Source organism: Oryzias latipes, chromosome 13 (genome assembly GCF_053564925.1).
Source record: "Oryzias latipes strain Hd-rR chromosome 13, Olatipes_Hd-rR_3.1".
Taxonomy (NCBI): Eukaryota; Metazoa; Chordata; class Actinopteri; order Beloniformes; family Adrianichthyidae; genus Oryzias; species Oryzias latipes.
The window spans coordinates 28396068-28409626 of NC_136249.1; the positions used below are offsets into that span (position 1 = coordinate 28396068).

The 13559-nt window shown below is 40.7% G+C and overlaps 1 protein-coding gene across 1 annotated transcript in view; it reads left to right on the forward strand.

Annotated features, from left to right (window-relative positions):
* frem2b (FRAS1 related extracellular matrix 2b) overlaps positions 1–12204 on the forward strand; it is a 70267-nt gene extending 58063 nt beyond the window's left edge. The window contains exons 10-24 of the mRNA XM_004075537.5: positions 52–216; positions 459–641; positions 726–856; positions 937–1092; positions 1202–1505; positions 1601–1732; positions 1841–2172; positions 5194–5386; positions 5475–5579; positions 5666–5793; positions 5864–5998; positions 6486–6612; positions 7614–7801; positions 7894–8040; positions 10237–12204. Coding sequence (XP_004075585.1) covers positions 52–216; positions 459–641; positions 726–856; positions 937–1092; positions 1202–1505; positions 1601–1732; positions 1841–2172; positions 5194–5386; positions 5475–5579; positions 5666–5793; positions 5864–5998; positions 6486–6612; positions 7614–7801; positions 7894–8040; positions 10237–10740 — 2930 coding nt within the window. The 3' untranslated portion in view covers positions 10741–12204. The remainder of the gene's footprint in view (positions 1–51; positions 217–458; positions 642–725; positions 857–936; positions 1093–1201; positions 1506–1600; positions 1733–1840; positions 2173–5193; positions 5387–5474; positions 5580–5665; positions 5794–5863; positions 5999–6485; positions 6613–7613; positions 7802–7893; positions 8041–10236) is intronic.
* The last annotated feature ends 1355 nt before the right edge of the window (positions 12205–13559 follow it).

Genomic DNA, 13559 nt, shown 5'->3' on the forward strand with positions numbered 1-13559 from the left:
CCCTGCTTCACAACATGCTGGTATTGAGAATCCCATCTCTGTTTTTCTCAGGAGAGATTGAAAAGTCTTGTTTGCTGGTGCTGGTTGACGACACAGAGCACGAGGAGGACGAGGAGCTTCGACTCGTGTTGGGAAGCCCCAGGAGTGAATCTCCCTTTGGAGCATCTATCGGACGCCAGAACGAAACCCTCATAAAGATAAAAGATGATGCTGACAGTAAGAAATCTTTGCTTTTTTATTGTATCTTGCAAAGGCTCTTGTGAAAGGGTTGAAGTGGAGAATCCTGGCTTTAATATAACCTCTTAATCTTCAAAATGACATGAGGCCTACCACAGTGTCTTTTATGGCATTGCTATAAAGGCAGAACATTTAGAGAATGAGACCCACGGCTGCTATAATACAGCGTGTAGCAGATTCCTTGAAATGTTTCAGTTTGCCATCACGATCCACTTCCTCAGGGCCATATATTAATTTTGGTGAGACGAAGTTCAGCGTGAATGAGCCAAAAGAAAGCGGTCAAGTATCTGTGGTGAAGATCCCGGTGTTGCGTGTTGGAGACGCCTCCAAGGTCTCCGTCGTCCGAGTTCACACCAAAGATGGATCTGCTGCCTCGGGGGAGGACTATCATCCAATATCTGAGGGTAAATGCTTCCTCCAGGCGTTCTTGTTGGACCAACAATAATCTACAAGACATTTCTTCACTTTTTTATTGCTTTCATTTGCAGAAATTGTGTTCAAACAAGGCGATAAGGAGCACTATGTGGAGGTGGAGATTTTATATGATGGAGTCAGGGAAATGAGGGAAGCCTTCACTGTCCATTTAAAACCCGACGAGAACATGGTGGCAGAAACAAAGGTGACATTTTACCCGATCTTTAGCTTGCAACCACAAAATCCATTTTAACATTTTCTTTTTTTGTATTTGTCAATTTGCAGATGACCAAAGTTATCATTTACATTGAAGAGCCTAACAGTATGGCGGATGTGACATTTCCCTCAGTGCCCATCGTTGTTTCTCTGTTTCACTATGACGACATGGACAGGATGAGGGCCTCTCAGCCTGTAGCTGGATACCCTGTTGTTTGTGTCACCGTATGTCCTAGAACACCTGCACCTCATGACTGGCTACCTAAAGAGCTCAACAAAATATAGACAATCCTACCTTTTCTCCTGGCAATAAGTCTTTTTCCTTGTTTTTCAGGCTTGTAACCCCAAATATCCAGACTATGACAAAACAGGCTCTATCTGTGTCAGCGAGAACATCAACAACACACTGACTCATTACCGTTGGCTGGTTAGCGCCCCCACTGGGCCCGACGGTGTCACCAGTCCTATGAGGGAGGCCGACTTTGACACGTTCTTCACTTCCTCCAAACTCATAACTTTGGACTCAGTATATTTCCAGGCTGGTTCCAGGGTCCAGTGTGCTGCCAGGGCCGTAAACTCCAACGGGGATGAGGGTCTGGAACTCAGCAGCCCAGTGGTGTCCATCAGTACGGATGAGGGTACGCTTCAGCCTGTTTCTATTCCATAAACTTGGTTTCTTATATTCTCCAAGGGCAATGATGTTTGACCATCACAAGCCGTGCTGTGAATGCAGGAATGTGTCAGCCTCGTGTTGCTGGGACAGTGGGGGCGGAGCCTTTCTCTGCCAAACTGCGGTACAGTGGTACAGATGACGCAGAGCACCCTAATCTCATCAAATTAACTATCACCATGCCTCACATTGATGGTGAGAACAGCCACCTTCAAATATTTCTCAGTCCTTAGAAGTATCTTCAGTAGCTTTACTGTTAACACTTTGCCTTTTGTCATTCTCGTTCTTTTTGTCCGTCCATAGGAATGTTACCCGTGGTGTCCACTCGCCCCTTGTCCAACTTTGAGCTGACACTGAGTCCAGACGGGACCCGTGTCGGCCACCATCGCTGCTCCAATTTGCTGGACTTCACCGAGGTCAAGACTCGCTTTGGGTTTCTCACCGAAGCCACGAAAAATCCAGAAGTGATCGGCGAAACTGCTCCCTACCAGTACAGCACCACCCTCAGAGGATCTAGTGCCCTGAGATTCTACAGAAACCTGAACTTAGAGGCTTGTTTGTGGGAATTTACCAGCTACTATGACATGTCTGAGCTGCTCAGTGACTGCGGAGGCACTATCGGGACTGATGGACAGGTAAAGAGCAATGCCTTTGAGCTGCAGGTCACCTTTGACCCCTTTTTTCCATCTTGATGAGTCATTAACAGTCATTTTGATTTGGCTCTAGCTTCTTTTTTGGTAAAAAAATGGCTTTGATCACTATCTTTTCAAAATTCCGTGAATAATTGTCTATACTTACTATAAAAATTTCGAAATGTATTCGCATCCAGCCCCTTCAGATTTACCTTAGTTTAGGTCAGGGGTCTGGAACCTGAGAGAGAGAGATCCATTTGGGCAAATTCCTTAGTGACAAAAAAACCAACAGAAGCTAAAAAATCCCATATTTACGTTAAGAAAAAAAAACACCTTTTTTTATGTTTTTGTGACTATTCTTTTATTAAAAACACATCTTATAAATATAGTCTACAGTTGAATTATAACGGTATAATGCTTTTCTATATAAGACAATCAGAAAAATAAAGTTCCTTTCAAAATAAAAGACCCCCAGTGTTTAATAATTTCCAGCTGCTGCAGCAGATTTACTTGAAGTAAAAAATGCAAGAAAACCAAGTCTAACATGGTATTTTCTGCCATTATGACTTTGGTGCACATTCATCCTGTTTCTTCTTGAATATAAACATGACAACATTTTTTTACCCCTCTCCCAGTAGATTAGACAGATAGATAGATAGATAGATAGATAGATAGATAGATAGATAGATAGATAGATAGATAGACAGACAGACAGACAGACAGACAGACAGACAGACAGACAGACAGACAGACAGACAGACAGACAGACAGACAGACAGACAGACAGACAGACAGACAGACAGACAGACAGACAGACAGACAGACAGACAGACAGACAGACAGACAGACAGACAGACAGACAGACAGACAGACAGACAGACAGACAGACAGACAGACAGACAGACAGACAGACAGACAGACAGACAGACAGACAGACAGACAGACAGACAGACAGACAGACAGACAGATAGATATAAACGTTATTAATATCTCCCAAAGGAGAAATTCAGGTTAAACATGTTAAACGTGTTATCTTTATTAAACATTATTTAACATTATTAAACATTATTATCATCATTAAACGTGTTATCATTATTTTTGCTTAGTTACCTGGCATGTTAAACGTCTGAACATCTATGACAAAACTTAATCAACTAAAAACTGATTAACCAGCACCACGAACCCATTATTTATTCAAATTGTTAAATTTTTCTTCAAAGCCAAAGACCCATAATGGATTACTAAAGGCCGGCTTGTGGCTCTGGAGCCTCAGGTTGCAGTCCCCTTGTTTAGAACATTAATGTTCTTCTTTTTTCTATGCAGCACAGTTTAATATTTTATTTCTTGCATCCCTCTTTCCCCCTTTTTCTATCAAATCTGACATTTTCGGAAAACAACTAAAGCAAAGCTCCCATCTCACCATGGAACCTTTGAGTGATGTACCTAAACTTTCTCTCAGGCAGCAACCTTTTTTTTCTTTTTTCGGCCATAACAAATCTGGATTTTAAATCTAGTCTCCAAGCTCTAGTGTCGTGAAGCCTTGAAATATTTGCATTCACCTTGGAAACTTGCGCCTTCCTCACTTTGAGCTAATGAAAGCAGAGAGTTGATAAGGAAGGTCTAGAAGAATGCAGAGGGCACACCAAAGAGAAAACTTTTACAGCAGTCCCTTCTTAGGAATATGAATTCCACTTTAAAGCAAACATATCTCCACTCCCTCTGTCTTGAAGTGTGCAGAAATATTATCTTTTTCTCATTTTCCATGAGTCTATTTTATTAGACAGACATCACCTGGGTGATAAGAGCCTTTCTTAACAAGTGGAACTTTGTTGCCTGCAACATCAATAGGAACCTTAAAGAAATAAACTTGTCTTGACATGTGCAGTCTGCTCCCAGCAATGGAAACTCGTCCTTGGTTTGTAGAGGCAAATGGAGACAAAAGTGAACTGATTGGGATTCAGGAGCAGGAGAATTGGAAAAGAAGGATCATCCACGGTTTGTGTTTTTCCCCGTGACCCCACCGCTCCTCTAAGTGGACAGAGTCTGATGGGAGACGGCTCAGATAAGAACAGGAGGAGTGTCATGTCAGAGCGAGGCTTAGTGCCCAGCTTAACAAGACCGCAGGAATCTATTAAAGCCCAGCAGGTTGTGTGAGAAGGCCATTCAGCAAATCATTTGCTTGAGCTTTTAGTGCCCAGAGGCGCAGGCACGTCTCCACATGAACACCAGGCTAGTGCAGACAGGTACTTCTCATGGGTCAGAGGGAAGAGCAGATACCAGAAGAGCTGCTGGAGGATCATGACCAGCTCGTTGAGAGAACAAAAGATTGCATTTACCAGGCTTGCTCTCCCATTATCAGTGAAAGAAATGCATCATTTCAGCTGCTCTGAATGAGCAATGTTTTGACATGAACATATTCATTAGCACATTAACATATTTAATAAGGAAAATTAAGCTTAAAATTGCATTTCTGAGTATTTCTTTATTTAAATCATTGTGTACCAGGAGAAGATGACACCATTTCTTTGGAAAAAGCTTGTAGCTGTTGTGTAGAGGCTACAATCAGTGGGCCACAAGCTCCCTGCTCTGCTCCATTCTGATACATCCACTTGCAGACAAATAAATCCACGTACGACCTCATTTTCCTCATTTGAGCTGGTATTTGGTTCAGAATTGTGCGGCTGGATAGCTGCAACATTGCTCACCATTTAAGTTGCACCGCTAATGTTAGGTTGGGGTTGTGAGGGGCTGTTAGTTAAACAGATGGATGATGGGAACCGGGGGTGGGCTGACTTTTTTACCAACAGTCCCGCCCACAATTCAGAGGGAAATTTCTAATAAACTATTTCTGCTTTGCAGAAACTATGTCCAAGAAAACAACACAAGTTCTTTGGTTTTGGCTAAAAATGACATAATCATAATCAAAAGACCACTGAGAACGCTTTGAAAGTAGATCAAAAGAGGATCGGAGTTGGTCTTTATAGTTTCAGCTGAGGTTATACATTCTACTTTCTTTCCCTGCAGGTTCTGAATCTGGTCCAGTCCTATGTGACCCTCAGAGTTCCCCTACACGTGTCCTATGTCTTTCACTCCCCTGTGGGTGCTGGTGGATGGCAGCACTTCGACTTGCAGTCAGAGCTGAGGCTCACTTTTGTGTACGACACTGCCATCCTGTGGAGAGATGGTATTGGTAGCCCTCCGGAGTCTGAGTTACAAGGTAAGATGTGAGCTGTTTCTTTCTCTGAGACAACATTAAAATTTGTAATGTTGGTTTCAATTCATCAAGTGTGTTACTGTCTCTCCAGGTGCCCTCTACCCAACCAGCATGCGTATAAACGGACAGGGACAGCTGGTGGTTAACTTCCGAACAGAGGCTCGCTTCAGAGGCCTGTTTGTGTCGTCACACCCAGGTACAGCGGCTCACGGGAGGTGTGGAGTTCTGATCTAAGTTTCTGTGTGTTGTACGTCCTTGAGCATTTTTTTACTTTCCCCATAGCTTCATCCCTGACTTCAATGGTCATGTGTCCGGATCATCCTGGTTTGACCTTTAACCTAACACTGGTGAGAAGTGAGCCCACCTACAGCCATCCCATCCAACAGTGGAGGTTCACCTCGGATTTTGCTGTGAGAACATTTTTTTGTCTCTTAATGAAGAGTTTCTTCAAACCCGATTCTAACTCACTCCTCTTTGCAGGTGCGTGACTACTCTGGCATGTACACCGTGAAGCTCATCCCCTGTGCTTCTGCTCCAAACCTGGAGTTCACCATCCCTCCTGTCTGCAGTCCCAGGGAGCCCGTCACTTTTGACTTGGACATCCGCTTTCAGCAGGTAACCTTACTGAATAACTGAAAATTAAAACGGGAAGCTTAGGTTTCATTTGACCGGTTCCTTTAGCGGAGCATGCATGTTTGGGGAATTTTCCGGAACTGTCTGGGTAAACCTGATACAGGATGTCCCTGAGGATTGCAGGTTCACCGATTTTGCAATCCTCCGTCTTCTACAAAAACGGAGGATTTGCTTGCATTTTTCAAGACGGAGACGCACACGTGGATGTGAAGTAGGACATAAGTCAAGAAGATAAATAATTTTGCATCTGACTAAATGTTATGCCACAGGCTAAAGTTATGATCAAAAAATCTTCATCAAACAGATCAAACATACAGTACAGACCAAAAGTTTGGACACACCTTCCCATTCATTTGAATGAGAAGGTGTGTCCAAACCTTTGGTCTGTACTGTATATAAAGTTGGTTTTGCTGGATACAGAAATCTTTGTTTTGTTCTTGTTGTGTTGAAATCTTTGGTTTAATTCCAGGTCAGTGATCCTGTGGCAGCGGAGTTCAGTCTAAATACACAGATGATGTTGCTCTCTAAACGGACGCTATGGCTCTCAGACGGCTCCATGGGGTTCGGACAGGAGAGTGACATGGCTTTCTCACAGGGTAAAACCAGCAGATGGGTTTTTTTCAGCACCTAAGCTATTTGGATATTCTGAGTCTGTTGTAACTTTTTTGCCCATTACTCACTGGGTCCACCAGGATCAGGTTTGACCACTCCGACATATCCTTGATGAAGCAATTTGGGGAAAACAGGTCTCCTTAAATAAATGTTATTTGAGTTGAATTTAAAAATAGTATAAGTAAAAGTAATAGTAAAAGTATTTTTCATAAAACAGTAACACAAGGTGCTTTACAGGCTTAAAACAATAAAAAATGAAATTATAAAATACACGGAATGACCCTCAACCCTCCTGACCCGTCGCACCAGCATCATGAAACACAAAGTAACACGTGGATAAAACTCAAAGTATAAATAGAAACAGAAAAGGAAACCTTTTATGGTAAAAAGCAGTTAAAGGAGCTCAAACTGTACTGAAATACCAGTAGTAACTTTATTTCTGAAAAATATTTGTTTAAGAAAAAGGAAAATGTAGCTAACCAAATATTTAATCAAGGACCAGGTAAAAAATGTACTTAAGTAATGAGTCACAGAGTTTATCTGTTTTAAATTAATGGAATCAGAAGAAAGAAAAAAAAGTGCAAATACTAGGATTTCAATATTATTTTTTGAAAAATGTTATTAATCAAATATCAACGAGCATCCCATTGTTTGAGCTTTTTTTCTAACATTAGGGGTTTTACTGAGCTGTGAATTTAAACACTGAAATATTACATTTTTGTTGCTAATATACGCCTGTGTTGAAGCTGATCTTTAAGTATTAAGTATGTCTATAGATCAAATGGTGCACACACTATAAATACACCCAGAAACTTGCTATTTGATGCTGAGCAGAAGTATTTTTTTTTCATTAAAATCTACTGCGCCATAAAATGTTATGGTGCAGTGAAACAAGTCTTATTGTGAAAATAAGTATTTACTTCTACCCACTTCTGAACATAATAAGACAAGTTAGGCGACGATTTTCTTTGCTCATTTCTCTCAGGAGATACGGTTTACGTCAGAGTGATGGTGGATCCTGTGCAGAACCTGGGGGACTCCTTTATTTGCAACATAGAGAAAGTTTTCCTTTGTACTGGAGCTGATGGATATGTCCCCAAATACAACCCCAGCAACTTTGAGTTTGGCTGTCTGGCTGATGCTCCGTCACTGCTCTACAGATTCAAGATCATTGTAAGAACATCTCTGCTCTTGTGTTACAGTATTCACAGATTGTACCGCGCGGGTTCACACTTTTCTTTTGTGTGGAACTTCATCCCCTCCAGGATAAGGCGCAGCCAGAGACCCAGGCCCGATCATTTGGGAGTGTTGCCTTCAATGCCCTCCTTGCTGTCGATGACTCGGAAGCTTTGGCTCTAGTAAGACAGCCTGGATCAGATGGCTTCAGATTGGACTCTACAGCTCTCTTTCAGGTTTGTATGAAGAAATGTAACAAGTTCACTACTAACATTTCCTTTAAAAAAAAAAAAAAACACGCACAGAAAGTGGTTTTATTACTAGATCTTGTAACAAAAGTGGTTTGATGCCTCTATCTGGAGAAATAACCTTATTTGAGTTACAGAAAATGACAATAGGCTGTTTGTCGGTTTGACATTTTACTTTTTCTTTTACCAAGCTGAGAATAAAAACTGTAATTTTTGCCCTGCCTGTGTCTTTGAGGGGCCCTTAAAGACAATAAAGAGTCAAGTATGACTCACAATCCTTTCGCTTAGTCTGTATTTTTTTTTTTTGCCAAGAAGGTTGAATGCAAATCTCTAGTTCCTCTGGCATGACTTGTCTTCCAGAGCTAGAGATCTCTCCTTGAATAAAAAACCTATAATGGTTTTTTGAGTTGGCAGCATTAGAATGACCCTCTAGTAAAGCCACAAGAGTTTTACTTGCTTTGCTGTAAGTTCTCCATTTTACTCAGTAAAAAAGTTACGAGCTTTCACTGAAAATATTGCTTATGGATTGTTAAAAGTCTCCAATCCTCTCTTTACTGTAATTACTTTTCTACACCAAGAATTTACACTTGACCTGCCAATATCAGTTTGGAAGAATGTTTTTGCCTATTACTCCTGTTTTTTATTTTTTCTGCAGGAAGGCAAGCAAATGTGATTTCTTAGTGGCCAGAGTTGTGACAGACCAATGTTTATCTGATGAACTGAAAACCTTAAGCCAGGCATTAGACAAGCATTCAGCAACGCCCCTTTGTTTACCCCTTTGTTGTTTGCATTAGACAAGCAGGGAGGGGCTTCTTCTACTTTTAATTTTTCTACCGTTTACTAGCGCATGTTCGCCCTCTACAGTTGGAAGAGTGTTAGTGCGAAATGTTGAAGTGGTGCAAATCTGACGAATCTTGCTCCAGCATTTTCCGATACATGAAAGACTTGTTGTCTTTCATGAATTGGAACAAACCAAAAAGATTGATTTTCTCCTTCATAATCAATTTTCAAATGGTCGATAATTCCGTAAGTTTCAATACTAAATCTGATTGGTCAAAGTATGACCTGGTTTAACTTTCAATGTTCATTTGTGAGGTTCAAGGCTGGTAAGGCACTGACATCAGACAGATTTACAAACACATGAAGCCTACAGAGTAGCTTATTCACCATTTGATTGGCAGCAGTTAAAGCATTTTTCTCTTCCATTTACAAACTGTAGCATCACCAAAATAGTTACTGTTGACTTACTTTTCCTTATAATTGAAGTTAGTGCGCCGTTACTTCTGAAGAAACACATGGAGATCCTGTTTGTCAAAGTGTTCCTCGTCTTTCTTCCGTTTTAAAAGTCTCTCTGTCTCAATAAATAGAGACGTGCCTCCACAATTTGCTAAATTTAGACACAAAATCTCCATATCGAAAGTGAAGCTAAACAGTATTAAAGAACTATTGATAGTTGCACTTGGTTTGCCACCACTAATTCTATTATTCTTTACCTGCGGTGTCACATTCGCTGGGATCACCAGCGCCCTCTGCCTTGAGGCAGGCGTACTGTGTTCCTCACCTAGTGAATTACTAATGTGCATTTTTAGCAGATTAAAAAAGACTAAATGAGTCACAAACTGGCGCCAATGCAATCAAACAGTTGGCGAGAAATAGGCAAATGAAGTAATTAAAAATAAAGGGATCTTTTATGATCAAAGAAAGAGCTAAACAGTAAAGCACATGCAGCTCCAGTCAGTGTGTGCGCGGCAAAGTCTGGGTGCAGGGGAGGCACATTCTGATGGTGTCTCACCCACCGCTTTCTCATGTATTAAAACTGGAAATTTGAATTTTTTTTTACTTTGTTTTTTACCAAAAACTAGTTGAAAACCTACAAAGAAAAGAGTAGTCATAAAATAGGTCTGTCTAAAAATACTATTGGATTTTTTTAAATAAAAAAAGTATAATCATTTTCATAATCATCATGTTTTTTTAGTTAAAGTCTCACCATCTTTTGATCTGTTGTAAAAGTGCTCCCAGTGGTCTTATAAATGTGATTATGCCGTTTTTAACCATGTCAAAAAAACCTGTGTCGTTTTCTAGGACAGTTCCTGCAGAGTCAAGCAGGAATTTATTAGAAATTCATCTCTACTATTCATCTCTACTAAACATGTTAATGAAACAAAAATTTGTTTTTGTTGCCAGGTGGCTGCAGGGAGAGAGTGGTACATACACACCATCTACACTGTTCGTTCCCGGGAAAATGCCAACCGCGGCATCGGCAAGAGAAGCCTGGAATACCACGCAGTGAGCTGGCACACAAATTCTCTTCCAAAGAGCCAACATCGCAGCAGAAGATCAGCCAACAAAGTGCCAGACATAGTGGAGGAAATCGGCGTGGGCAACAACCGCGGCACCAACATATTGCACATAGCGCTGGACCGCAGCAACCAACCCAAGACGAGTCCAGAGAGGGAGATGTTCACCAAAGGGATCATCCCCCGGGAGCTCAACCAGACGGACGGCGACGACAGACTGGTGCTGATCATTGGAGTCTTTGTGGGGCTGCTCCTCACGGTGCTCCTCGTCATTGTGGTGGTGTTACTGGTGCGGTCCAAGCAGGAGAAAAAAGGAGAAGCCAGCAGTTCCAGCAGCGCAGAGCCCATGATGACTCAAGGCCTTGGCAACAGTGACAGCTCAGAGGTCTGACAGACTGAGATTTAGTGTAAGTTTTCATTTTTGCAAGTGCCTCACATTCAGCTCAAACATTACAGATTGTACGTGAAGTAACACAAAAAGCTAAATTACTTGAAATTCTGCGTCACATCACATTTAAAGGGAGGAAACGGACAGTGTAAATGTCAGTTTTAAGAGGCAAGTACAGGGGTCACTGGACTGGCTTTTGGTGCCATCTCATCCAAAAAATGCATTTCCAAAGGTGCTACAAGAGATCTCCGTTACCTTGAATAGCTTTTCCTTAATCGGTTGTTGGAAAGCTGGCTATTTTAATTCCTGTTTTAAACATTGGTAGCTGGCTTTGCATATTTAAGCGAACAAACTGTCTGTATTGTGTTCACACTGGGAAAATCTAGAGAAACTTCTGTTTTCAGGTTTTGTGTGCTTAAAGTATTTTTTATGTAAAAGTGTCCTGTAGAGAATTCAAGTGATCAGCAAAATCCTTTGAACAAATATTGTTTTTTGGGGGCTTGCTTTTTTGCATGCTTTTCTTTTCTTTTTCTTTTTTTGTATTTGGAAAAAGTCAAAAAATGGATCTGTGTTGATGACTGATTAGATCTATTTCCACCCGTCTGTAGTTTTGCAGTATTTATCCGTACCTCACAGTCAATGTTACCGTTTTCCATCAGTATTTCCTTTTTGAAACAAAATTTCAAGATTCCAAGTTTGCAATGTTTAAGACAGCTGGTCTGTAATGTACAGTTTGGTATTTTGATGGTTTGACTGTTCCAAAGAACCAATTCACTTCCACTCTTAGTCCCACCAGAAGTGTCGATTTGTGCCATTTTGTAGGGGTAACCATGACAATAAGTCCCTATGACCGCATGACTGTATTTCCGTCGTGCTCTTCAAGATTGTTTCATATCATATAAAGTTTCAAAAAGTTTCCTTATGATTCATTAATTTAAGTTATTTTTAGTGGGTTTTTTTATTCTGAAAATTGTCACCATTTGATCACATTTATCCATTTGTGAGGAGAATACACTTGTACCTGTTCCATCTGTAAGTTAATTGGAACTTTGAACAAAAGTTGCTTTGAAACTTTATTCAGTTTAAGTTGCCTCAAAACCCTCTTTACTTCTTCACCCTAAGATAAACGTCAACAACCGAATCTACTTTCTGAACATTTGGCTTATTTCTATCTTCAGTCTAAGGATATGATCAATTCTATGCAACTTGTGTCATTACTTTTTTAAAGGGTATATACATATTTGTGCAAAACATCATTTGCCAACTTGATTTGTCACTCTACATATGTCAATCTAGTGCATTCTGGGGGTTTTCCGCACATTCATAGATGTATGTATGTAAATACATATGTATGTTACAGTATACTGTTGAGAATGGATGTTAAAATGCCAACTGTACGTGCTGTAAGTATTTGTAACATAGACCTGAAGCACAAATGGTCTGCAAATAAAGTAATTTTTCAATAAATATCTGCGACATCTTCTTGGTATTTGCAGAATAGCAAAGATGCAGAGGATTCTTTGCAGAAAACCACTTGTTGCCCTTTCATTGACGATGGTCTATTAAATTAGATCTAAACTAAGATGAAACAACATTTTCCACTTGATTCATTAAGCAAATCCCTTCAGAGCAGATCATAAGCAGCTGGATGGCTAAGTTGGCTGCATGTAAGACTGGTCCATGATTAAAGCAGGGTTTGTTTTCCAGGGGTGGGGGGGGGGGATGCAGTGTGGGTCTGTAGCATTCACTGTATTATAAGAATTGGACGCAGTGACCCCATCCCCCCTCATGCTCCAAATAGGAAGCTTAGAGAATCAAGAATTCCATAGACTTTTTGATTACGGTACTCTGGTCATTCTGTGTCAGAATAACCATTCTTGCTTTTTCATGACAGTAGTTTTCCTGATATTTTTTTCTTTTTCACAAGCTATTCAAGACATAAACTGATCAATAAGATGCCTCAATAAAAGAGTGTAAATGTGGTGCCTGCTGTCCTCGAACCCCCAACATTTGATTGACAGATTTTCCAGAGCCACTTTCACTGGAAGGGGTGTGGACTTTGAACATGCTCACTCCTGATTGGCGACAGTAGTTGCCCTGGAAACGTTGACTCAGACAGACTCAGACCAACCACTGATGTCTGGATCCGAATGGCGGTGCCCATACCTCGGAAAAATGAGGATGGAATTGGATTCATTTCGCTGGAGCCGGAGTTAATGAATCTTGTACGGGTGATGTCACACCCGCTCAGTCCATCTCTATAAACAGTCTATAGTCCTTAGGCAAGACGTTTTGGCGCTACTACCCAACTATGTGGCCACAAGAAGGCCCAAGTCTGGGTCCCCCTGTGCCGGACCCCAGCCTGGATAAAACAAAGGGTTGTGTCAGGAAGAGCATCCGGCGTAAAAAAATCTCCAGTGTGAATCAGTGAAAGTTTATTCTCTATGGCAACCCCTGAAAGGATCCACTGAAAGGTGAACAACTTCAGAAACGATTATGCCAAATTCTAAAAAGAAATACCACAATAAAGGTGGGATTACATACATGAATATTTTCACACTCCGTTTCAAGCAATAATTCAAACTATACTTGACTTAAGTTAATCATTATTGTATGCAATTCTGCAAAAATCTCTATTCATAACAAGTAATTTCAATGTTAAGTGTGTGCCATCATCTTATATATTTGTTTTTTTTTTAATTTTTAATCAATGCTTTATTTCTGAAGTGAGTTTGCTTTTTCTGTGTGATTTCTTGCATTGTTTACAATTACTGCTTGAGATAGATCAAATCAATCAATCAATAAAAATGGAAACTCTTACA